This window comes from Acanthochromis polyacanthus, chromosome 20 (assembly GCF_021347895.1).
Source record: "Acanthochromis polyacanthus isolate Apoly-LR-REF ecotype Palm Island chromosome 20, KAUST_Apoly_ChrSc, whole genome shotgun sequence".
Taxonomy (NCBI): Eukaryota; Metazoa; Chordata; class Actinopteri; family Pomacentridae; genus Acanthochromis; species Acanthochromis polyacanthus.
Window position 1 is genome coordinate 16,275,400 of NC_067132.1, and position 24,909 is coordinate 16,300,308.

A 24,909-nucleotide genomic window follows, 5' to 3' on the forward strand; every position below is an offset into this window, starting at 1 on the left:
TCAGCTGCTCTTTATTCAGCTCATTGAAATATGAACTTGTCATAACTGCGTTATTTACTCAAACGGCAAACACTGTGGGCACAATTGCAAAAAAAAAAAAAAAAAAACTATTGTAAACGGTGAGGGTGTGGGAGGGGGTGGGGATGGAATATCCATTTTTATTGCATCACCTGTCAGCGGCGTCCAATGGGCGTGGACTCTGAGGGCATTAATTGATGAAGGTGTCTCCAGACTGGCCCACCTCCTCTCTCTGTCATTTTATTTGTGGCTCAACCAGCAGCCAGAATAGCAGCTGCATTTTAGCTCTTATTCTGTTTCTCTCTGTCTCTGATTCTCTCTCTCCCTCTCTCTCTCTCTCTCTCTCTTTCTCCCTCCCCTCCATCCTCACTACACCCTCTCTCTCTCTCTCTCTTCTCGCTATTTTATCCCTCTGGCTGAGGCAGTGGTGTACACCTACCCCTCGTCCTGCTGCCGACCAGAGGGGAGTGGAGTCGGCAGAGGCAGGTAGCAGCAGCAGCAGCAGCCCCAGCTTGGTGGACGCATCCGTCGCATTCCTCCACCATGCCGGACCGGGGCAGGAGCCGAGGAGTGGATGCTGTCGGCTCATTCAACCTATTAGACAGGGGCAGCTCCATTTAACTCCGCATGTCAAAGTTTGCATTTTCATGACGCAGCAGCAGTGTGGATGGATTACAGGTATGAGCAGGATGCCTTGAGCTCACCAGCCGGTGCCATTTACTGGTAAATCCATAATATGCTGAGAGTGACTGCATGGATTAATACACTGTAGCGGATACATAAACCATGGGGGACCTGGAGTGTGGCTTTGAGGAAATGCAAGGAGTGAGATTGGGATACCTTCTCATCAAAGGCAAGCAAATGTTTGCTTTGTCTCAAGTCTTCACCGACCTGCTGAAGAACATCCCCCGGACCACGGTGCACAAGCGCATGGACCACCTGAAGGTGAAGAAGCACCACTGCGACCTGGAGGAGCTGCGGAAGCTCAAAGCAATAAACTCTATAGCTTTCCACGCCGCTAAATGCACTCTCATATCGCGGGAGGACGTGGAGGCTCTGTATTTCTCCTGCAAGACGGAGCGGGTGTTGAAGTCCAACAAAAGGAAAGCGAAAGCAGCGTGTCCCCCCGGGGACGAGGACGCGTCCTCGGGGTTCCTCCGTGCGGACGCCGAACTGTGGAAGGAAAAAGTTTGGTTTAGTTTGCACGGTGTCCCGGAGACTCTGGCGCTTCACAGCAAAACGGCAAGGAGGAGAGAGCTGACTCCTTGCCTTACCGACTCCAAACTACCTCAATTTTATCACAAAACACAGAGACGGGAGTACCGTTCGACGGCTAAGTCCAGTCACAAACACTTTAAAAACTATGAAACAGCAAAAATAACAGGGAACCGCGTTACTTTGAGCCAAAGGCACTCGTTTTTGCGTAGCGCCGTGAGCCGGCAGCCGGTGGTGCTTCAGTCCGCCATAGCTGCTCAGTCCAGGCTCTCGCGCTCAGCCGGCGACCTACTTCACAAAAGGAAGAGGAGGCGCGAGGGGGGCGGCGGCAGGGACAGCGCAAGGCACTCGTGGAGCAGGAGCAGACACGCGCACCACCACGCACCGCCGGTGCTGCTCGTTCAGCCCAAATCTACCGGCGGCCACGGCGCGTCCTTCGGGGCGTTCCACCTCAGTCCGGATTTCTATCTCGACCCGCGACCTCACCATCATCACCACCACCAGCATCACCATCATCACCACCACCACCACCACGAGGAGCCCAGCTTCCCGGAGAGCTGCAGCAGCGACACCGAGTCCAGCACCTACTCGGACCGTGCGTACCCAGACTCGGACTTTGGATCCGGCTTCTCCACCAGCAGCAACTCCGGGAGCTCCGAGGAGGAAGACGAGGATGAAGATGACACGCAGTCAGAGAGTTCAGAGGTCAGCTCAGAGGAGGAGGAGGAGGAAGAGGAGAGCTCATCTCAGTCCGACTCCAGCTCCGTTTCCAGCCGGGTGTCGGTCCAGAGCATTCGGTTCAGACGGGCGCGGGTCGGTTCTCTGGCCAGAAGCCTCAGCAGCAGTAAAACACCTTTAGTCCTGCAGCCCACGTTTCACTACAACAACCAACAGCAGCAAGACAAGCAGCACAGGACGCAGGGCCACACTGTTGCCACTTCACAATCAGGGGACAGCAAACAGGACCAGAACTGTGAGTTCATATGCAGTGAAACTAGGAAGGACTTGGGACACTTACAGCCACCCAAATTTAACTCAGCTGCTGTGGGGGAGAGTTTTTTCACTGAGTCCAAAAGGGAAAAGACGTGTGAGTCTGATCCCAGTAGGGCAGACCCGGTGGTTGAGTTGGTCCTCCATAACCGGACCACTAAGGCCTTTCACCCGCCACGCAGGACACCGGGGCATCCCACCAAATGCCTCCCGGGACTGAGCGCACAGTGTGACCACAACAAAGACGCCAAGCCCCAAAAATGTGTCGACAAAAGGGAGGTGAAAGCCACCAGCCTGAAACTGCCCACTCCACTGAAAAAAATAAAGACCGAGTCGGAGGAGCCCTGTGTGACCCCCTACTCTGACGGTGGCAGGACACCACCCTTCAGCCTCCACAATGTGAAAGTTAAAGTGGAGGAAAGCTGTGATGAATATGAATACCAGAGCCAGGCCGCCGCAGTCAAATGTAAAGGAGATAATGCAGAGAGCAGCAATGGTCAATATCCCAGCGGAGCCATCAAACAGGGAGACTTTTTCCACAGCGGGATTAAAGCCACAGAGAAGAGCCCTGATGTGGCCCCCAGGTCCCCCTGTGGTCCTCAGGAATGCAAGAGCAGCCAGGACACCCCGTATATCGTGGAGGGGGAACACAAGAACAAAAACTGCAGGGCTCCGGTGCCGGGTAATAAGAAAACTAGAGTTTCCAGGACGCAAACAAAACAAAACGTGCCCAGGGTCAACAAGGCTGCCTCTTCCTCCTCCTCCTCCTCTTCTTCGTCCTCCTCCTCTTCTTCTCGTCCCGAGGAAGCATCCACTGAGGATTTACCGAGCAGACGCAAACGCAGCAGCAACGCGAGCACTGTAGCATCGCCTGCAAAAATGCCTTTCAGCCTGATGGCAAATTTCCCATCCCCACCGTCGCTGATTGTTGGCAGCGACGGGGATTTGTGCCCTGCTTACTCCCTGAACTCGCTGAGGGGCCCCGGGCCTCCCCCTCCGTCCCACCCCGTGTGGAGGTGGCAGCCAGGCGGCCAGATTCTCCCTCCCCCACACGCTCAGAGAACTAGGAAATACTGAGCTGTTTTTTTAAAAGCAAAACAACAAAAAAGCCCCCACCGTGTCCATGTCCAACCTAACCGTAGCCTGAGTCTTAACGCGAGCGCACCAAAATTGCGCACAACTTTACCGGTGCTTTTTTTATTATTATGATTATTATCTTTTCTCCCCTTTTGTTTCCTCCTGAGAATGGATTTACATTCCGCTTTGTTTTGAAGTTTGATCGAGGGAAACCCACAAGATCCCTTTTCGGAGCCTCTGAAAACGCCCACAGGACTGTGAGACACCGCTCGTGGATTTACGCTTAAAAAAAACCTTGTCTTTTAAAAAAAATAAGCTATCAATCCTAAGCAATATGTTAGGTTCTCAGCATTGTGTTCACTTGACTATTTCCTGAACTCAATTGTTTCTTATTCGCTTATTTTGTAACCCCTATATGCTCGACCTGTTGGATTGTATGGTGCCAGGGTTTCAGTGGTTTGTGCTTTGTCTGAAAGAGGGAAGGGGGTTTAAAAAATCACAGCATTCCTTGGGATGAGGCTACTTTGAATCTGGTTGCGACCGAGAGCGAGTTGGTAAATCAAAAAGAAAGAAAGAATCAGGGTTTCCCCCATTCTGTGCCACTTGGTATATTTTCTATACCAGCGCTGTGTTTTCTTTCATGACAGTCATGCTGACCAGCTTGGCCACAATGTGCCCAAAATGTTCAGAGAATTATTTAAAAATATGGATTTATTAATGTCTGCTTATATGCTCACAGTGAAGCCTTTATTAGATTTGACAGGAATTTATTCTTGGTGGTTGTTGGGTTTTTAGTTTTTTTCAGGGTGCTTGTGATCTGGTTTTCACTCTATTTTTTTTTTTTTTTATTTCTGCCGAGCTTTTCCTGGTTTTCTGACTGCACAGACGCAGGCCCAGACACAACACAGGCCTTATGTGGAGACAATCAAAGAGAATAAGGCTCTTGCATGTACCTGCAGGTCTCACTCGTATCCCTCCATGTCCACTTTGGCCACCGTTTGTCCTCTGCACATCCTATTTATGGCAGGGTGAGAGAGAGAGAGAGAGAGTGTGTGTGTGTGTGTGTGTGTGTGTGGGTGTTTGGAGTACATATAAGTCCAGAAATGTAAAATAAGTAAAGACATAATGACAATATCCAAAACAGGATGATGGTGTGATGAGATTCAGCTCCAAACCCCCCTTACCTTGGCTACTCAGAAACAATGCAACAAAGCACCAGAGACAGGGCTTGAATGCATTGCACTTTGTTAGGGGTCTTGTTTCAGCTTTAGGGTTTCCTGACTGGCTTGTGAGATGATGTCTGAGAGGAGAGGAGGTGGTGACAGAAAAATACTAAAGATGATTCATTTGGATGTAGACACAAGAGCCAAACTGCATTCCTTTGATTGTTATGTGAATATTTACACTTTCGCTGAAAAAAAATACAGTTTGTCATTTGCGTTTTTACTTCCTCTCTAAAGATATCCTCCAAAACAGAAATCCAATCAGGGTTTTTTTTTTCTGCTTTCTGTATTTGTCATCACCATCTCACCACCCCTGAATGTAGCCTTTGGAATATGGCCGCTCCATGTAGTATCCCAGACCAGTTTCATGTAGCCTTTAAATTCAGCAGACTTCAGTGCGCACACCTTTAAATCAAGTGGCTGAAGTCGCACCTATGTACATGTAGGCATTTTGAAGTGAATGTGTAGATGTGTGTGTGTGTGTTTTTTAATGGCAGTGTAGGACGCGCTCTGCTAATTGGCATGCTTTTCTGTCTGCGACAAAGAGAGGCCCAGCTTATGGCGAGCCAGATCACAACAAACCCAAAGCCCGTGAATGATGTCAGCCTCCTCACAAGCACAGCAAAGGGCGCATTCATTCAGAGGATTGTAGAAACTATGTAATGGGTGATTGTATAAAAAAAAAAAAAAAGAAAAAAAAAGAAAGAAATGTACAAAAAAGTGCGCCTACATGAGTGTGGATACATATGGCGGATGTTTTAACCATGTGAATTACGCACCACTCTGCAGCCATGAAGCCCCAACTCACCCAACTCACCATGGGCCTTATTTCTGAGGTTGGAACGACAATTCAAACTTGAGACTGTCAGCCTGTAAACTGGCTATTTTTGAAGCTATGACACAAGCTGGTGTATGAGCAGTAAAAAAAAGAAAAAGAAAAGAAGAAGAAGGAAGAAAAAACAGAGGGGGTTGAGAGGAGGTGGTGGTAGTGGTGGTGGTGGTGGTGGGGGAGTAGCTGTGTTGCAAGAGCGAAGCTTTCAACCTTTAATCCGCATGTCAAAAGCATAGGCTGCGCGGCATAGGAGGAAGAGGAATAGCCCTGCGCCCAAAGCTGCGCGGCTTTGCCCCCCTGACGCAGCAGCCTATTCTCACGCAGCGCTCACAATGCTCGGCTGAGGGACGGAGATGGTGGTAATGGCCTGTTGGGAGGGCCTTTCCACCGTTAAGACAAATAGCTCTCTGACAGTGACGCTATCAATGTAAACAATTGCATCGTGCTGCAGCAGCTACAGACTGCATGCCCTCTCTCTCTCTCTCTCTCTCTCTCTCCCTCTCTCCCATCTTCCTCCTCTTCTCCCCCACTTCCCTGCCCTCCTCATTCACCCATTTACTTCGCTTTTTTGATACAATACTTGAGGTCAGGTTTTTTGACATGGAATTTGAAGTCACTGGTTGTTTATATGAAACTGAATATTTATTTTTGTGAATTTTATGGGGTTTCTTGTATATTGATTTTTTTTTTGGGTGGGAGGAGGGGAGGGGTTGTGAACATGCATAGAAAAACTGCACTCGATATGGAAACTTGAACGGTGGATTTCTGAAGCACTTTCCCTTTCTTTTTTCTTTTTTTTAATTATGAAGCATTCATTAAACGGGACTGAGTGTAATTATCGGGCTGTTTCTCTTTCTTTTGAGATGTTTTGGTTGGGGGTTGTGGTTTGTTAAACAGGGAAATTCGGGAGGGTTATGAAGTGATTATACAACTTGTTTATTAGTTGTTGCAGAAATTATGTCTCATTTTGGAAACGCAGCTGCTTTTCATCTTTGATGCAAGATATCTTGAACTACTTTGTCACAAAATGTCCTCAGCCTTTCAATTTGCTCTAATAGGAGCAATTTCAGAAATGTTAAAGCCATATCTAGTCTTCAATTAAATACAGATAAGTGGTTTGTCCTGAGGGAAAGAGGTTTTGAAAGGAAATAGATCCCAACTACATCTCGTGCTTATCCACATTGTAGGCAGTTTAACAATAGAACTAATGATGACTGAGGGCAGAAATTCTCCAAAGAAGGTCAAATGTTGTGTCTTCGGTTTAGTTAAACTCTTACAGTAGCGAGGGATTCCCTTCCCAGTGTGTTTGAGGGGTGTGGGAAGGAAGAAGTGGTAGGCCTCCGGAGCCTGCAATAATAACAAGAGGCAAACCGCAGACATTTACGCATGCAGCATTTCCAACCGCTGCGCATGAGGTGATGCAAACCTACTGGGTTTAATATACGAGGCAGCGATAACCCACAATGATCTGGCCAAAACAACGCTCCTACAGGGGCATTTAAACCTCTGAACAGCTCAGAAAGACAAACAGAATCGTAGCTTGCACGTATTTGCACGAAGCCTGCGAGCAGACACGACCACGGTGCGTAAAACGTCAATATTCCCTCCCATAAACAACTATTAATCCTGCAGGAAAACAACTCCACGATAGAAACCCGGCAGTATACTGATTCTATATGTAATACAAACAATTCACAAGCACTCAGGTACCAATGGGAAGAAAAACACAAGACAACTGCTAAACCCTCCTAAAGGCGATTCGAAATAGCAGAATAGCTGCACAGCGAAGGACCAAGCAGCTCTTCTAAGAAGCTTTGACCAGACTTGCCCTTCGCTCACTCTGCCATGTTTGACGCGATGTTTCCCTGATTAATGAGACTCTGCGGTATAAGGTCCAGGCCAAAGCCCCGAGGTTGATAAGGGGAGCCGGGGGCTGGCAGGTTGTCTGGCCCCGGCTTGGCTGCTGCTGCTGCTGCTGCTGGAGCCTGCAGGGGCCATAGCAGAAGCAGAGACGAGCCATTATGCTGCTGCTGGCGATTCAGGGTTAAATTCCTGTGCGGATTGGGAACCAGCAGACTGTAACTTCTATAGAATAACAATAGAAAGAATACATAAAAAAAGAACAAAACAAGCCCGAGTACAAGAATAATACATTTTGCGAAAAAAGACGAGAAAGTTTTCCAAAGAGCTGCAGCTTATTGCGCACAAAATTACACTCGTCACTGACTGCACGTTTGGGAAACCAAGTTATTGTTAATGCTGACGGACACATGCCGCGTCAGGGTCAGCACTTTGCATTGATCTTTGAGACAATTAAATACACGGAGGCCGATAAAAGCTGTCAGGACGTTTTTATGCGTAATCTCTCAACTGTAAAGTATTCGCCTGTCACTCATCTCAGGTCAATCACGAGCTGATATTTGGGTGTGAAATATTAATGAACAAAGCAAACGTGTTGACGTTGTTTGGTAGCAACTTGTGGAAATGCGGTGGTGGTGGTGTGTGTGTGTGGGGGGGGGGGGGCAGAATTTCAGTGCATCAACAGTTTCTCAGTGTGTTTGCTTCTTTCTTTCTGTCTGTGAATGAATGTGTAAAACGTGAGAGTAGGAGAGGCTGAAGCGGCTCTGGATGATAAAACAGCACTACCAGAGCTTAAAACTTACAGGCTGCAAGCACACTATTTGATTCTCACGTTGTACACGTAAGAATGAAATAAAATCTCCAACTTAAAAGGAAAATACTCCCCTAATTATCTAGGAAAAGAGAGAAAAATCACGCAAAATAGATGTAAACATACAAACACCATATCTGAGCTTTTCCCTATTGCTGCAAATAGAGAGACTGCATGCACAGTATGCCACACTGAGTGAAGAAGACACGGCGAGACACTTAAAAGCCTCATCATGGTTCAGTCTGTGTGTTCTCGTTTTGCAGGAACCCATTAGGCACATCTGTGCGTAAAACTTAAGACGAGCTGAAGGAAAGAGCTACATACATGTTGTTGTATCTTTAATTTTACTGTTTGAATTCTGTCCCTCCCACGCGAGTCTGACTCCACACAGATCAGAGCTTCTCTTGAACGTGGAAAACAAAGTTTCCTCATCCAAAAAAAGTAGTCGTGTTATCTAACGGCTCCACGATGCGCTAAAAATAGAAGGTTCTTAGTGGTGACCTAAAGAGCTTTGTTCTTTTAAATTCACGCAAACTGCATTTGAGCAGCAGTGTAGATTAAATGAGCACTCAGATTTATTTGCATTTTCCTCTCCTCACCTCCATTTTCCTCTTTTGGCCAGTTGTAGCGATTTCACACTTACAGATGATCGTCAGTTAATATATAAAAAGACTGACAACAGAGCTCTTGAGAGCTTCATACCACAAAATTTCTATTTACTGCCTTAATTTCATACGGTAGAAAATGTAGTATTTTACGCCAAAGCCCCACAATCCGTTTTGCTTACAGCTCTTAGGTATATTAATTTCACAGTGTGCGTAAAAGTTCCAAACCTCCAGGAACTAAAAGTAGCGCAAAGGTCGCAGGATCTTAACATTATACTCTTCACGTAGCACCTAATAGTTCCACACAAGCATGAGGGAGTTTGAGTCTGCTTCAGCCTTCCATGTTGGGTTTAGAAAGCTGAAGCCACCGCGCGCCACAACAACTGATATTCCCCTTCATTAACCTCCCCACTGTTCGCGGTCGTGGCTTCGCACGGAGGAGGAAACCGCGGGGCAACAGCGCTGCCTGTGCCGGGTTTTACCCAGCATCCCACTGCACTGAGCCGGGGACAGAGGGAGGGACGGCGGCCTGCGTGGAGAGCAGATGGGAAGAAGCGCTGCCGTAAGTTTTAAAATCACCACGAAACGCCTCACGGTGTGTTTGTAAAAGCCCCGACACTTACCCACTGGAATTTCAACAATTACAAATATGTCCGCATTTGTTCCATTCATGTTGTGTCTGACATGGAGGCGTTCAGCTCTGAAATAATAATTAAAATATTTATAAAATGGATATCTTACACTTCCTTATAACACCAATCCTTATGAAAAAAAACAAGAATAGATTTAATAATACTGACTAATAACATTGTTATTTTTTGCAGAATTATCACCAAATGAGTGAGCCCCTCTTGCCTGAAATGATTCCTTCTTTGTATAATTTGTAGTCCGCGTGCGTAAAATAATCTACTTGCTCTCGAGTTAATAACTGACCTCAAAGCGTTGAAAACACGTTTAGAAAAGACACAGGGAGCCCAAAGAGCTGAGGTCTGGTGGATTTCCCTGGCCAGAGGGACCGGGAGGGGGGGAGGAGGAAGGGGAAAACCAGCGCCAGAGGGCTTCTGCTCCGTCATGGAGCTCAACTCCATTTGTAAAGGCTTTTCTGGGGACAGGAGAGAGCCAGATGTAGCCTTAAGTTGAATGGAGCACGGGGACCGGAGCAACTTTTAACGTACAATTCAATCAGTTATCAGCGAGGTGACTTGAGCTGGCCTCGAGTGCAGCCATGAGCCAAGTGTGGAGGAGAGCTGAGATGATCAGAGGAGTAGATTAGGGTATTTATGCTGCTGTCCTGTCAACACGGTTACAATGGTGTCACTCCTAAACACTAAAATAACAACAAAAAAAGTAATTTTCTCTTTGGTTGATATGATTTGTAGTCTGTTTCATATGTTACAGATTTGTTTAGGAATAATTCATCAACTTTATCAAGCCAAACAAAAGAAATGTCTTGTATTCCTTCAATGTTTTTAAGTTTATGGACCAAATTTTTACACAAGATCAATCAAACATTTTCTGTGTCACAGCTGCAATGTTGCTAGAAGCTGCACCACCTAAAGTTTGTTTGCAGACTTTATTAAAAAGATGTTGTTTGCAGATGGAAGCAGGAATGTAAGTTGAGAGATGCAGTCATGTTAGCTTTATGAATAATAAATTACTCTTTTCTTAGAACCCATATTGTAGGTATTAAACTTACTTCAATTCCTGTTGTTTGCTGTTAAAATGTGCCTAATGCAATTGCAAGAATGGCTGCAAATGTCTCATGTGTGACCATGTTTTTATGATAATCCCCAACATATTATTTTTATTATTATTGTTACTATGCTAACATTTTTGCTGTTGTTGCTGTTTTAACGTAAGGTAAGATGAGATAAACTTGATTGATCCCACAGTGGAGAAAGTTCACAGTTACAGCAGCTCCAAGGAGAAAAAAATAGTATGAACGCAGTACAGAATAAATCAGAAACACACTGTGCAAAATGCAGAGAATATTACTGAAGTTTTTTTTATTTAAAGACTATTTACATGAGGATGGGGTTGAAACATTATTGCACATCAGTGATATGCATATGTAAGGGGGGGAAAGTGCAAAAGTAACAGAGTTTATATATAAGCTAATGTAAAATTCTTTCCTTCTGATATCTTTTTCACCACACTGAAATGCTTTATCTCATCAGTTCCTCATTACTGACCCCAGCCACAATTTGAAGTCTACATACTGCATATAAAATTTCTGGATAATCGTGCAGTAAATAGCAACAACATGCACGCTGTCCTCAAGCTACAGAGCCTTTCTGGACATAAAAATTCAATTTAAAGCCTCAGCTCGGCTGATTAAAACGTTCCACGGGCTGGAAACTAGTATCTGGACACTGGTTCCCTTTATAGCCTGACAGGCCAGTTGAGAACGTCACACACTATAGAGGGATTTGAACATGGCCACAAGCTGCAGTGACCTCTGACCCCCTCATACCAGGGAGTTAGGACAAGGAGTATAGGCTCAGCGGACTGGAATGAAGCCACCAGCGTACACAAACACACACACCATAATAGGACCAAAACACTGGTGCGAAATTAGCTAGAATTTCTGCTCGTGGCATTCCTGCGTTCAGTTCAGGCCGCAGCTTGTTGATTATTGATTAGTATGTCAGCGCTGCCTCTTTGGCTGCACATTTTCTCACCTACAGGAGGCTATTTGTCAAGCATCAGACAGATGAAAAAACCCTTTTGCTTTTGCTGCAGGGCACCGAGGCAGGAGGCGTGATGTGTCAGAAGCAGATTTTGAGTGGATGAGCCTCCTTTCTTCTCCTCTTCAAGTGAAGTTTTCTTAAAATCGGGCGGGTGGGAAATATAATAGGCTGTCTGGACTTTGCTAGATAAGGTTTCAAGCACCATTTTCCAGACACTTCTTTACATTTCAGGATGTGGGACAAAGGGGAGAGCTGGAGGTTGAAGATTCACTGTAACCATCCTCAGATTTAAGCCTAATTTAACAGAGACCTCTTTAAAAGTAATCTAATTAGGTCTATTTGCAGTATTCAACAACTAAATTATATTCAGTTTTTGTCCTGCTACATCCTTGAATAAAGCTCATTAATAATGAGTTAAAATAATCCTGCTTTTCCCCTTCATGTGTTATAATTTCTATTTGTTTTAAGACATTTGGGTGACTGCTTCATCGCTCTTTTTGCAGTATTGTGATTTAAACTAGCATATTACCTCCATAGAAAACCACTTGCTCTCTGGTGCCTTTTTACTCCACGTTTCTGTTTCGGTCCCTATAGTGCTCTTGGTCATATTATGAAATCTGGCCAAAAAACTAATTCTCTCAGTGTTGTTTTTCTCCTTTCCCTCTTGTCAAACACATGGAAGTGCTCCCGGTGATCCGGCTCTGATAAGATCTGCATGTTACACTGGATCCACGTTAATAATTTGGCCTGATTGAGGCTTGTTGGCAGTGTAATCTGAGCCCTGCAGAGATCCTTCTCCTTCTCCTTCCCCCTGGGGTGAGAGCAGAGCAGAGGCCCGTCAAATAGCTTTTAAATTAGGATGTTTAACTTCAGTGGTGGCACAAATGAGGCAGCATTAGCTCAGGTTTTAATAACGCGCAGGGATCTAAAAAACCTGCGCGTCCCAGCAGATTTATTGAACCATCAGTGCTCTGTTTTTCTGTCCGATTACTTGATCCTCTTCTTTACATGATTACACACTCATTAGTGAATTCTTTAAATCGTGCTTTATCTGTATATTTGTTTACTCCTCTGCAGACTCCTGACCTCGCTGGGATATATATTAACGAACTGTGCATGTTTTTGGTCAAAACCCTTCTGTTTCCCCTCTCCCTCCCAGGCCTCCTTTATGTATTCGAAGTTGAGGAGCATGTAAATGAATTGATGAATGCACGGAGGACCAGAGGACCAGATGCAGAGAGTTTGGGGCGCACCACAGACCAGAGGCCAATTTGGTGCCGCAGACTAAAGTCCATTTAACGAGCTGCGCGCACAAAGAGGAGAATCAGGTTCTGCTTTTTTTCCCTTTTTTTTTTTTTTTTTTTGTTGAGATGATCATCTGAGAGGCTTTGTCCTCCTAATACAGCTGACTGGATGATTTTTAATTCATGCATGCGTGTCCTGCATTAAATAATAAGCGCAAAATGTATCCCTGAACCGTTTGCTAATATGAAGACTTCGGGAGATTTTAGATATAAAGTCGACGTTTCCATCAAATCTGCTGTTGCTGAAAACGCCACAACCAACAGCTCGAAATGCAAACGCTGGCAGACTGAAAAATACACCCGAATAGAACAGAATAGAAATAGAATAGCCTGTTGAAGTTTGCAATGACGAAATAGAGAGATTTCTGTGACAAAAAACAGACTGAAGCACACGATCAACCTTCATTTCCCACAATCTTCCTTCAAACAAACCAAAATTCAGCGACATCATTTATTTACAGTATTTATTATTATTTTTATTCAGGATTGAGTCTCCTTTTAGGGAAACTCCCAGCCATCGCTGTTTAAAATGAGTTTAATTAATGCTTTGGCAGCATGATGCTGAGTTTTCCTCCATTTCTTTCCTTCTGTCTTCTGGTTTTTGGTGCAAATTTCTTGAAATATCACAGTGCTGCTAATTAAACAGACAGAGGGGATACCTTCTTCCACTCAGAGTGCCTTTAAGTTGTTCCAGTAAGCATAAATAACAATAAGAGGTCACACATGAACCTTCTGTGGGTTTGCAGATGATTTGTTTTCTTACTTTTTGCCTCAGAGAGCTTGTGTTCAGCAGGTTTCACTGCGTTCTGCTCTTATTTCTTTCTCTCAGAAAATAAATTGGAAGGTACTGGCTGATAAGGCCAGCTTTTTAAAACGTTAATCTAGTAAAGAAAAAAATATTGCAACTGCAACGTACTGGGTCATTTGTTAATACTGTTGAGGTAGATTAAGTCCTTTGACATCACATCTTTAGATTTTGAAGATTAATGTTGAAAAATATGTGACTGGATTTGAAGAGAGTTCAGGCAAAGGCAGAGCTGTTAATGGTTAATATTGCTCCAAAAATCCCAAATAAATTGGTTAAAAAAGAGAAAAACGTCGTGGTCAAGACAGAAAGGCGCACTGTCAGGTTGAGGCTAAACCTGGGAGAAGAAATAACTTTTTTTATTTCATTAAAGCTTTTCTCTCAGATGAAGGGAGGTGACTGAAAGAGGAGACTCAACTCTGACCTGCACTTGTTCATCGTCCAACGTAAATTAATTTTTATCCCACATCCTCGAAACAAAGCACATTTCTGAGACATGTCAAGGTGTAGTTTAGTCTTTTCTATATTTTAATTGTGCACTGTTAAACTGCCAAAGGCGATAGATTATGCAAATAAAAAGGTGAGTGAATGGAATTTATGTGGTATTTCAGCTACTAAACTTTACATCTCTGTGTCAAAGTCCTTAAGACAATATTTATTTACAATACAACTCCACCTCAAATGACTCCACGGTCTCCCGGAGTGAACCGCTATTTCCTCCGGCGGACTCGGTGTCCTCGGCAGGGGCGCGCAGACTGCAGGCGCTTACATAACGCTTCCCCTGTTTATTAGGACTCTCCGTTACACAGCGCCGTGCCGCCGATCTGTCAGCTTCTCTGTAAAGATTTCGTTGACTTGATCATTTGTTAATTGTGTCCCCGCATGCACGCGCTGGAAACACAGCACGCGCTTAACGAATGGCGGCGGCAGTTGGAGCTCCGCGGGCCTAAAGTGGCTTTTACGCACCGATCACGACTACCGCGCCTTAGGCTGATGTTTGGGGTTTGATTACGAAATGCGTCTCCAAGTGTGAGCCGGGGAGCAGCAGGGGTCCTCGGAGGGGCTCCAAGGGGTCCCTCCGCGTCTGCTTTTCCTAACATGTAATGTATATAAAATAATCCACGTGGAATGATTCGGATCATACATGCATTCTTCACATTTTAGTTCCTCTTCCACAGCTGTTCCTCACATTTACAGGTGATTCTGTTTGACATCGACATTAAAAGTCTCACCAGTTGGATTTTTTTGAGAATTAAATGGGGCTGGTTTGGGTTTCTGTGCTCGCACGTGCGTCTACTTGGTGTTTCTATGGTGTGGCAGCGTTTAAGAATCCCTGAGAGGAGAGACGAAACGAAATTGGCAAAATATGCGCGTATTCCGTATAAAAAATGAACAGGGAAAATGTGTTTGATTCCCCCGCTGTGCCCCTCTCTCCTACAGTCAGCTCGGAGCCATGCCGCGGTCTGACAGCGCCACCTGCTGGCCACACGCAGGCGCGGAAACCTCTCTTAAAGGGGATGTCTGGAAAGCCGGAAGATGTTTTTAAGGTGGACCGGTGGAGTTAGCTGCACGACATGGACGTGTTATGTGCAGAGCTCACAGGGCAAGTTGGACTCGGATGGAAGACTCGCACCGGTCCCGATGCGTTTCTGCCCCCGTCAGGCTCAGAACCCTGCGACAATAAACGCAGTGAGAGGAAATTTAGTCTCCTTTCGAGGATGACAGGTTCACTCTTCTTAAATCAAGAGAAAACTACAACAGTGCTGGTGAGATTTTAATTCCATTTCCAATTTTAAAACGACGCTTTGGAAGATTTTTCTTTGAATTACGCAAACGAGCGGCGGCCTTGACCCGAGCAGAACCTAACACAAAACCACACACAGCTCAAACTCACTGGTGGGTTGTGGCACCCCGGTTTCCGTTTTGCTCACTAGATAAACGATTCCAATGTCAAAATGAAATGAAATCTTGATAAGACGAATATTTTTTCATTTTAAAATCTTGTTTTGCACTAAACATTGTTGGTAGAACGGAGCGTTCTTGTCAGGTAGATGATCCACAGCTGTTTTTTCAGGATATAATTTGGCACCAAATTCCTACGGACACAGTAAAACATAGATATGGTCACTTCTAGATTCATTTGAAGAGTCCAGATTTAGTTTCGAACGCAGATGACAGAGAAGAAATGTGGCCCTTCTGTGCACCATTGAGCAGCTGGGAGAGAACACATCCAAATCAATAACGGGAGCTGCTTCGTGGCTTGAAGCAGCTTACAAAAGCAGCCCTAGAAATAAATAATTCATCTCCTGCTTGTGGTATTGTTCATAAACCTACCTGGTGCTTAGCCGGGTCACCTGAGGCCAGGTCAGATTAAGTTAGTGTGAAACAATAATTTTTCTGACAGATCTTTGGATTAAAAGTGTCCACAGGATGCAGAGAAAATAACGCCTCCTCTTCTTTTCTCTGCACATTTTCTGCGTTTTGTTGAACGATTTTCTGCCTCATTAGGCCACATTATTTTTGCAGCGTTTGGGACAAAGGAACCAGCAGTTCAGGACGAAGGAAGGGCCTTTGGTTTATTTTACATGGAGACCTCAAAGATGAACCAACTCCGGTGCTGACCTTTGTGATTAGGATGTGGAGAGCAACAGACACACGTCACTCCATTAGAATCACATGTTAATTCTGAAGAAGAGCTATTTTTCAGCGGCTGCACATTTATTTCCATCCTCAAACATCATGATTTCATACAGAAAATATCAGTACAGGCGATCACCGTCACCAGCATTTAAGGAATTACAGTTTAAAAGTGGCACAGCGCGAAAATATGGCCCTAAATCAAAAGTTTCTATTCGTTTTCACCATCATATGCGTCACACACGCATCATAGCTTCTTAATATTGTACTATTTTATATCCACAGGCCTATCATTTCTCACTTTGACCTCCCTCCTCCTTCACGCAGCTCCTTCATTTGCATACAGTTCCCCTCTTTGTTCCCACACACCTTGTACGCACAGAGCTTCTGGTGCTTTTATTCTCCCATTCCTTCTCTCTCCTCCGTCTCAAGCGCTTGTGTCCTCCTAAAGTGCTTCAAGCTTTGCTGTAGCTGCGGCATTTTTTAGCGTGAGAAAACCCTCTCTGAGCAGGCAGACATGTTTGCAGCGTTTGTCTGCATCGCGCTGCATTTTTCTCGCTCGTCCGCTGCGGCCTCCTCTCCGGGTCAGCAGAGTTCACCCTGGCTGATCGGCTGCGTCAACGCCAGCTTCTCCTCTTCTCTCAGGTTTTATGCACCCAAGGGTGCCCGTGACCTTGACCCGGTAACCTGCTCTGTACGCTGCCTGGACGAGGGGTGAGTTAGGGGGGTAAGAGAGCAGAGTGGGTCCGCTGCGTTTCAGCTAAAGCCGGAGTTTGGATATTTCTTGCGGAAAATTACGCATAAAACCATTTTGTGTGTGTGTGTGTTTTTTAAACCTACTGGGAGAATGTTGTTTATAGTAAAATTAAAAATAATTTGGTTTGAATCATTTTATATTACGTGCTTAAACTATGCTTTGAATTACTTTTTTAAGGAGATGTCATGAAGCTGTGTTATGCTGTCACTGTGGAATATTTAAATCTAATGTGTTTAAACGCATGGCATGCTTATTTTTAATCTAATTTGTAGTCTTAAAACATTCAAATAAAATGTGTACTTTACTCTGGTCTCAAACAGAAACCTTTACATAACGTTTTTCTTCTTCTTTTTAAAATAAAGTGTTGTTTATTGTTGCCAGAGATTTCAGTGTATCATATTTGTTACTCTAACTATCCAGACTACTTGGTTCTAAAACATCACAAGAGGTGTAACCACATGGCTTTGTGTGTGTGTGTGTGTAGTTTAACACTTGTAGCACTCAGCATTTTAAACACCGTTGTGTTACTTTTCATTGTTTGTTGTTTGAAGGTACCAGGTTGCAGCATTGTCTTCAGAGGCTTGTTACTGTGGCAACCAGCTCCAGGGTTTGGTGGTCAGTGAGTGTTTCAACACATCCTCCAATGAAGGGACAAAAGATGTGAAAGGAGGCCGTGAAAGACAAAGGTGAGACCGACTGCTGCCTTTTGATGATGGCAGGTTTGAAGCTGCCTCATGTCCAGACCAATGAAAGTCAATGGAATTAAGAAGAGTTGTAAGAAGCATAACTTGTGTTTGGATGAGTCTGATTTTCTTTTCTTTTCTTTTCTAGTGCCATGTACCTGCCTATAGGAAATCAACAGGAGGGATCTGTGGCTCTCTACACAGCTGAAGGACCTTTTCTGCACAACCTGAGTGTGTCTGCATCTCCTCCGAGGGTTCAGGCTGGACAGACTTTTGTCGTGGAAGTTTCTGGAAGCCTGGCCGGACGCCCCGGTCAACCCACAGGTCAGCTGCGACTGTATTCTGTGTCCTTTTTGGAAATATAACCCTTTAGTTTGCACAGATGCTTCCTCTCCTGTCATAAATGGTTCCTTACCTGAAGATGTTTTCTAGTCTAAATGCAATATTTTATGCTTTGTGTTATCCATTACAGGCATTTTCTGCATCTCTACACTGTGTTTTCTGTGATTTTACATAAAGTAAAAATAAATTGTGCTGTAAGTAAATAATTCCATTAATAAACATAGATTATTTGCTGTTATGAATGATTGTTACATTTTTAATATTTTATCAAAGAGAGTCTATTTATTCACAGCAGTGCTCCAACTGGATGTGAATTTATTTGCAGTCAGTGTTTATTTATTTGTTTATTTTGAAATTAGCTTAAGTTTTTTTTTTTTTTTTTTTACAAAAATACATACACATGTCAAAAAAAAGTTAAAATATTTGCATGTCTGGATCAAACAAAAACAGGTTGTGTATTGCAATTAAAATAGAATTTTATTATTGTTTCATAAGACCTTCAGATGTAAAATTGTTAAGAATCAATCATATTTGATTAATCATTTACATTTAAACTTAATAGAAATATCTAATTAGAAATATGAATTACTTGTACAAATTAAGTGATTCAGATATTGTTCTAAAATAAAGAATATGTTTGAGAAAGTGCTTTTGTTATGTTGTGCCATAAAATATTTCAGTCAGAATGTGATTTATTATATGGTTTAATATGAAAGAATATGTTCGCATAAAGAGAAAATTAACCCACAATATCCAGATCATATTTACATAATTTTCTAGAAATGTAAATTTCTGTTTAAGTCGAGTTTTTCTGTGATTTCCAGGGATTCTGGGACTTGGAGGACCGGATCTTTTTTCTGTCACTGTGGACTTTCTGTGGAGCCCTAAAGGTCAAAGTTCAGACCATGTCAGCGTGTTGGAGGACGGTTCCTTTACTGCGTCTTCACATTGGATTTTTAACAACCCAGGCAAACATGACATCTGTGAGCTCACAAAAACAACTTATTTTCTTTCCTGAAAATTCCTTCCACCCTACATAAAGTCACGTCTGTGTTATTTTTGCCTGTTTTCTTTCATTCTTTGTTCCAGACGTCCGTGTCTCCAACCCCCTCTCCACGCTCTCCTCCTCCCTCCACTTGTCCGTCTCTCAGTCCTCTCCATTCAGCTTAATGATGTTTTTGCTTCACGACCCCCCGGGTTTCCCCTCCTGCATCCCCTCAACCTCTAAAAGTGGGATTATGAAGGCAGCATATCAGGGAAACACTGACACACTGCAGGAGAATGTGAAGGACAGTTCTACTAAGTTCTGCTGGTGCTTCACTCACAAAGAAAAACAGGAAAACATTCCTTGCAAATCAGACTGTCTGAACAGCTCTGTGGTAAGTTTAACAGTGTTTCTAACTAACATGTTGGTTGGAGTTTGGATCAGTTCATTATTTTCAGAGTAGAATGGATTTTGGATGGGTTAGTAATTGATCGACATCATATTTAGACAAACTTTGGCAGGATAGTGGTCTAAAGTAAGAAAAAGAAGTCGTTGTTTTAGCAATTCTAACAAAGAATCAGACACATTAGCAGCTCAATAATGAAAATGACAGAAAAGATTAGATCATTTTCAGAACTAAAATAAAAAGTGTTTTTTCCCATTTGAATTATGAACTTCTCAAAGTCCTTTAGCTTCAAATGTTGAGGTGTTGTCTGTTTGAAAGCAGCATATATCATGTAAATATATAAGATGAATGCCTGAATTTGGGACTTCTGATAGAAAATGTGCATAAAGAATTCACCACTGGTCTGTTGAAATAATTATTTAGAGCATCTTGATATTTTGATGACACCAAATATCATTTTAGAGGTTAATACTGCAACAAATCTGATAGATCAGATAAAATAATGTATGACTGATGACTTTAGCCTTCTATCAGAATCTGAACCTACGTACAAATGATAAATGTTAAAAGAAAACACAGCTTTCACTCAGGTTTTACCATGATTAATTATGTTACTAATGTTTTTTTATTTCATAGGAGTGAAGGGTCAGAACCTAGAACCTGAAATGTTTACCAAAGCAACTGGTATTAGTAGAATAACAAACAATTTCTATTGGACTATTTTGTCTCTTCCTCCATGATTGAGAAATGAACATTTTGGATAAATTTTGCGCATGAGAATTACAGCTACTGCTACATTGAAGGAAACCAAGATATAAAAGGTTCATATACAAACAGCGTAGAGACGGTAGCAGACAGGGAACAGCAGAATTCTGCTGGAATACAAGAATTTCTGGACAAATGCTGTAATAGAGAGTCACAGTGCGTTTAATGCTGGATTTATGTGAAGTGCTGTTTAAAGATGTCACAACTCACAACAAAAACCTATCTATCCAAAAAAAACAAAACAAGAATTTATGATTTCAATTTGAGTATGAAAGGAAAGCTTCTCTCCACTTATAATTTTACCATTTTAGGCCAAAAAAAGTGCTTTAGTTACAAATAAACAATGAAAAATCTTCCAGAAAATGGACTTAATGTTTACTCAGCAGCAACAACATTTAATTTGAGGTTTTCCTCAGGAATCTGATCTTACATGTTTAATGTGGCAACTGGAAAAAAAACATTTTATATGCCCTTAGGACTGGTCTTTTGAAACAGACGGAGTTCACACGGTGTCAGTGAACGCCTCAGATATCTACAGATTGATGCAGGAGACTATAGATGCTGTAAGTTCTCTGCTTTCAGTCAACGAATATGGTATTGTGTGGCATTAATGATGCAAATAATAATGCAAATCTATTAAAAAAATGTACAGTAGCTTTAACAAATCTTACTCAAACAAGATCAAATCAAGCACTGTAGGGAGAACTTCAAGCTCTGGATGGAAACATTTGGTGGGTTATCAGGTATTTTGTTCTAAAAATGTAATTTGAGAGCAGAATAAATTCAATGTTGTCTTCTAATCTCACAGTTGTGTGCTGTGGCTGTGTGTTCTTGCAGGTGCTTGCATGTCTCGTCGTCTCTGACCTGAGAGAATCTGGGAATCAGCTGACTGTTTCTGAGGATGTGGAGCTGCTCAACACCACGAAACACCTGCTGGTCCTCAACCTCACAAAGGACGACCACAATTGTGAGAATTATAGAAACCTCAGCAGCAAAGAAAAGGACTGTAACCATGGCAACATCACATATGACCCTAATGTCAGTCAGCATCTCGTCTGTTGCCATGTTGGCACCCTCCACCTCCTCCACACCTCCAATCTCTCCAGCTGCCATCTGCACCTCCATCTTCACGTCCTAGTTGAAGGTCCAGTTGGAGAGTTGGTGTTAAATATTCCCACAAGAAATCAGAATCACTTGGTTTTATTCAGCGTCACGGCGGCTTCAAACATGACTGTTTGTCTGCTGGCGAATGCAGCGCCGCTGTACAGAAACTGCAGCTACGCTACAGCAGCGGAGGTGGTTTTGCTTTTTAACCACACTGGGACAGTTGTGATTGAGCTTCAAACCGAGAACCGAGTGCCTTCTCAGAACAGAAGTGTGAGAGTGTGTGTCGAGGGGAACAGGAAGGCGTCACCGCAAGACAGAGTCAACTCAACGTGCCAACCAACACCCAGTCCAAGTCCTGTTCAGAGCAGAGATGGCAAAGGTACAGAGCTGGAATCCATACAAACATTCATATGGCACAAATTTCGTTTCTGTTGCTCATACCATTGACCTTTTTTTGAAACAAATTCACCCTTTAGTTGGTGATATTTGTGCAAAATCTCTCCTATATAATGTCCAGAATCTGTGGTACACATTTAAGGCAATCAATGTACAAAACTGCAAAATAAAAGCTTTACCCTGGACAAAAAACAACAACAAACCAAACAAAAACACAGACATTTTCTGTATTTTAGTGCTCACTCTACAGTAAAGAAATTCATCTATTGTTTAATGATGTATCTGTCACAGAAAAGATAATATTTTCTCCAAGTTATTAGTTTACCAATGCACACGTACAAAAAAGAAGAAGCATTTTCTGTTTTTTATTGATAAAGCTATGATAAAATGTGGACATTTTCTGCTGTTTAGTGGCATATCTTCAGTTTCAAAACTGCAAATGTTAAATCAGTAAAATAACAGAAAAGTACTGGCAGTAAATTACCTGGACTCTTTACTGTAACTCAAAAACATACTGTTAGTTACTGTAACAATCTGCTCACAAGGCTTGCAAAGAGAGGACATTTTTTCTATTTTAATGGTCACTCTATAGTCCCAAACTACACATCTTAATTTCAGGAAAAAAAATGCAAATATGAAATAAATCCATAAAATAACAGGAAAAATGCTGACAGCTTAATATGGCTTTTTTTGTTCCATTAATAATAATTTAATAAAATTTGATTACGTTATGGTTGAGTTGCTAGAAATATTTAAGACAGTTTTTGTCAATGTTACTTGCATGCACAATAACTCCTGTTAAATACAATTTCAAACAAATCTATTATAAAAAAGATGTAATAGCATACATATCTTCCACTTTTTTTAAATAAAAATATTGAATTAAGATAAAATAAAAATGTTTTTTAACCTCTAAAGTTCCCCTAGTTTGCTATTTCCTTACCACTTCTGTAAACATTACAAACAAAAAGTAGAATTTCTTTTAAAATACACAGCCATAAAACTGTTAATGCATAGATATTTCTTGCATTTTTAGTGACCATGTCTCTCTTTTGTCCTCTAGCTGTGAGAATTTTAGCAGCAAAGCAGGCGTATCCCACAAACACCGATGTAACCTTCCTGGCTGTGGCTGATGTACCAGATCCTGTGGACTTCCTCTGGCTCTTTGGAGACTTCAGATCAGCCAGAACCACCTCAAGAACCGTCACTAAAAGATACCAACAACCTGGCAGGTACATGCTAAATATTCAAAATGCAAATGCTTATTTAAATAAACAGGGTTTGACAGGGTTTCTCATGCTTTTTACTAATAGTCACTTTTCAAATTCTGGCATTTAGCTCATAAAATGAACAAAAACTGTCCCAAATGTAGAATTAAATCGATTAAACTCGTCCTTTCCATCTCACCTTTCTCAACACAGTTATGATGTAGTCGTAGTTGCCTCTCATGGTCAGACGTCCGTCACCTCTGATGCTTTCCCGCTGGTCGTCCAGAGAGCAGTGAAGCTCAACAGGCTGGTCCACCAGGCCTCGGTCCCGCAGAACCAGACGGTGTCGGTGAGCTGCCGAGTGAATGTGGGGACAAACCTGACCTTCCTGTGGAATTTCGGAGACGGAACGACCAGACCTGGACAGAACACAGAGCAACACGTCTTCCACAAGTAACGCAAAGAGTTTGATTTAATAGTAAATCAGTTTTATGATTCCACAGGTAAATTCAAGTTTAAATAACACTCCAGCTGTTTATTATGAGTCAATTTGATACGTCTGAATATCAAAACTGTAAGATTATATTCAATATTTTATGTGAATTGAATTCTCTCTCTTGCCAATAATCAGTCTATAAGGAAGCTAATCTTGCGTTATTTTCTCAATAATTTTCCTGACATACAAGTCAGCTTGTCCTATCATTGTGTCTATTTAAAGTTTGTGTTTCTCTCCACAGATTAGGAGAGTTCAGACTAGAAGTAACTGTGTCTAACATGGTCAGTTCTGCTTCTCTGAGCAGCTACATCTTTGTCGTTGATCGGCCTTGTCGGCCTCCACCGGTCAAAAACATGGGGCCCCCAAAACTACAGGTACCAGCCTCAAACCTTTAACATACATCAGCAAATTTTAACAGTATTTATGCTGTTAATACCTTTGAGACGTTGTTTTTAGCTCTAACATTAAGGGTTTTCTTTAAAATAGCAGCAAATATCTGTAAAAGATCAATCACTTAAATGCATCTGATTGTGGTAAGAAATGTAAAATGTAGATGTTTTGTGTTGATGTAACTTACATTAATCCTTTTTTCAAATGAATGTATGTAATTTGAAAACATTTTATTGTAATTTAATTGTTTATGGTAATTATTTCATTTTGACAAAACAGAAAAACATTGTTGAATGAGGTTCGTCTTTTTTTTTTACAGTGTAGATCTCAGTTATAGTACTGTTTAAAAGGAGATAATTCTACTCTCTGTGCTTAGGTGCGAAGATACGAAGTCATCCGTCTGGGTGTGACGTATGAGACGAAGGTAGACTGTGACGTATCAGAAGGTCTTAACTACACCTGGACTTTATTCGACTCTGCAGGACGAACCTTCTCTTTACCTCTAACAGACACACACAGACAGAGTCTCACACTGCAGAGAAACCTCCTGCCGTATGACACTTATACTGCTGTAGCCAGGGTAGGTCATCACAGCAATGGTCACATTCTGATCCCTGGACTGAACTAATAAAATTCAAATGGGTCTAACAGTCTTTCCACTCCTGTGCTTTCTCGCAACAAATGTGTTGGATTTCTGTCAATTTTCTTATTGCGATATTTTACACCAAACAAGAATTAATGTGGTTTTTACTTATATTATATATCCCTATCTGTCATTTCTCTGCAGGTTCAGGTTATCGGCACTGTGGTGTACAGTAACTACAGTGTGAGAGTTCAGGTGATGCCGAGTCCTCCTGTGGTTTTCATCCAGGGCGGCACCAACGTCTTCATCAACAGGAGCTCTGGAACAATAATTCTGGATGGACAGGCGTCTTATGACCCTGACTTCCCCGTGAACCCACTCAGGTAAAAGATGAAACCTTTAATGGACATCAAAAATGAGGCAGGAATCCTTGAAAGAGACTACAAAGAAAAGAATGTATTAAGAAGCAGTTGTTCTTTGAGATCGGAAGCTTAATTTTAGAGAATCAAAAATGCTAAGCAAACAGTGTTTTGTTATCCCAGTTTTGACTCTCCTTCTGTGGCTCCTCTATGGTTGACAGCTTATAAGGCCATCGATGGAGTCCAAGTAGCAGCAGGAATCCCTTTACATATAATGCAGGACTGGTGTTGATCAAAACTTTGCTGATGGTCAAGTTGTGCTGTCGAACGCTAAAGTATAGACTGCACCTGAAATGCTTTCTTTC

General features: G+C 42.6%; 2 protein-coding genes across 2 annotated transcripts in view; both read left to right on the plus strand.

Moving 5' to 3' along the window:
* Positions 1-108: 108 nt before the first annotated feature.
* Positions 109-6,190, plus strand: skida1 (SKI/DACH domain containing 1). The gene has a single exon (XM_022189999.2). It carries the CDS (start codon positions 805-807, stop codon positions 3,298-3,300), a length of 2,496 nt encoding a protein of 831 aa, XP_022045691.1. The 5' UTR covers positions 109-804; the 3' UTR covers positions 3,301-6,190.
* Positions 6,191-18,679: 12,489 nt separating this feature from the next.
* LOC110948446 (polycystic kidney disease 1 like 1) overlaps positions 18,680-24,909 on the plus strand; it is a 29,780-nt gene continuing 23,550 nt past the window's right edge. The window contains exons 1-8 of the mRNA XM_051940515.1: positions 18,680-18,832; positions 18,939-19,228; positions 20,843-21,491; positions 22,572-22,740; positions 22,930-23,169; positions 23,454-23,586; positions 23,979-24,182; positions 24,390-24,568. Coding sequence (XP_051796475.1) covers positions 19,019-19,228; positions 20,843-21,491; positions 22,572-22,740; positions 22,930-23,169; positions 23,454-23,586; positions 23,979-24,182; positions 24,390-24,568 — 1,784 coding nt within the window. The 5' untranslated portion in view covers positions 18,680-18,832; positions 18,939-19,018. The remainder of the gene's footprint in view (positions 18,833-18,938; positions 19,229-20,842; positions 21,492-22,571; positions 22,741-22,929; positions 23,170-23,453; positions 23,587-23,978; positions 24,183-24,389; positions 24,569-24,909) is intronic.

Excerpts from the sequence above, each read along its gene's own strand:
- skida1 (XM_022189999.2), top strand. The coding sequence starts at position 805 with ATGGGGGACCTGGAGTGTGGCTTTGAGGAAATGCAAGGAGTGAGATTG.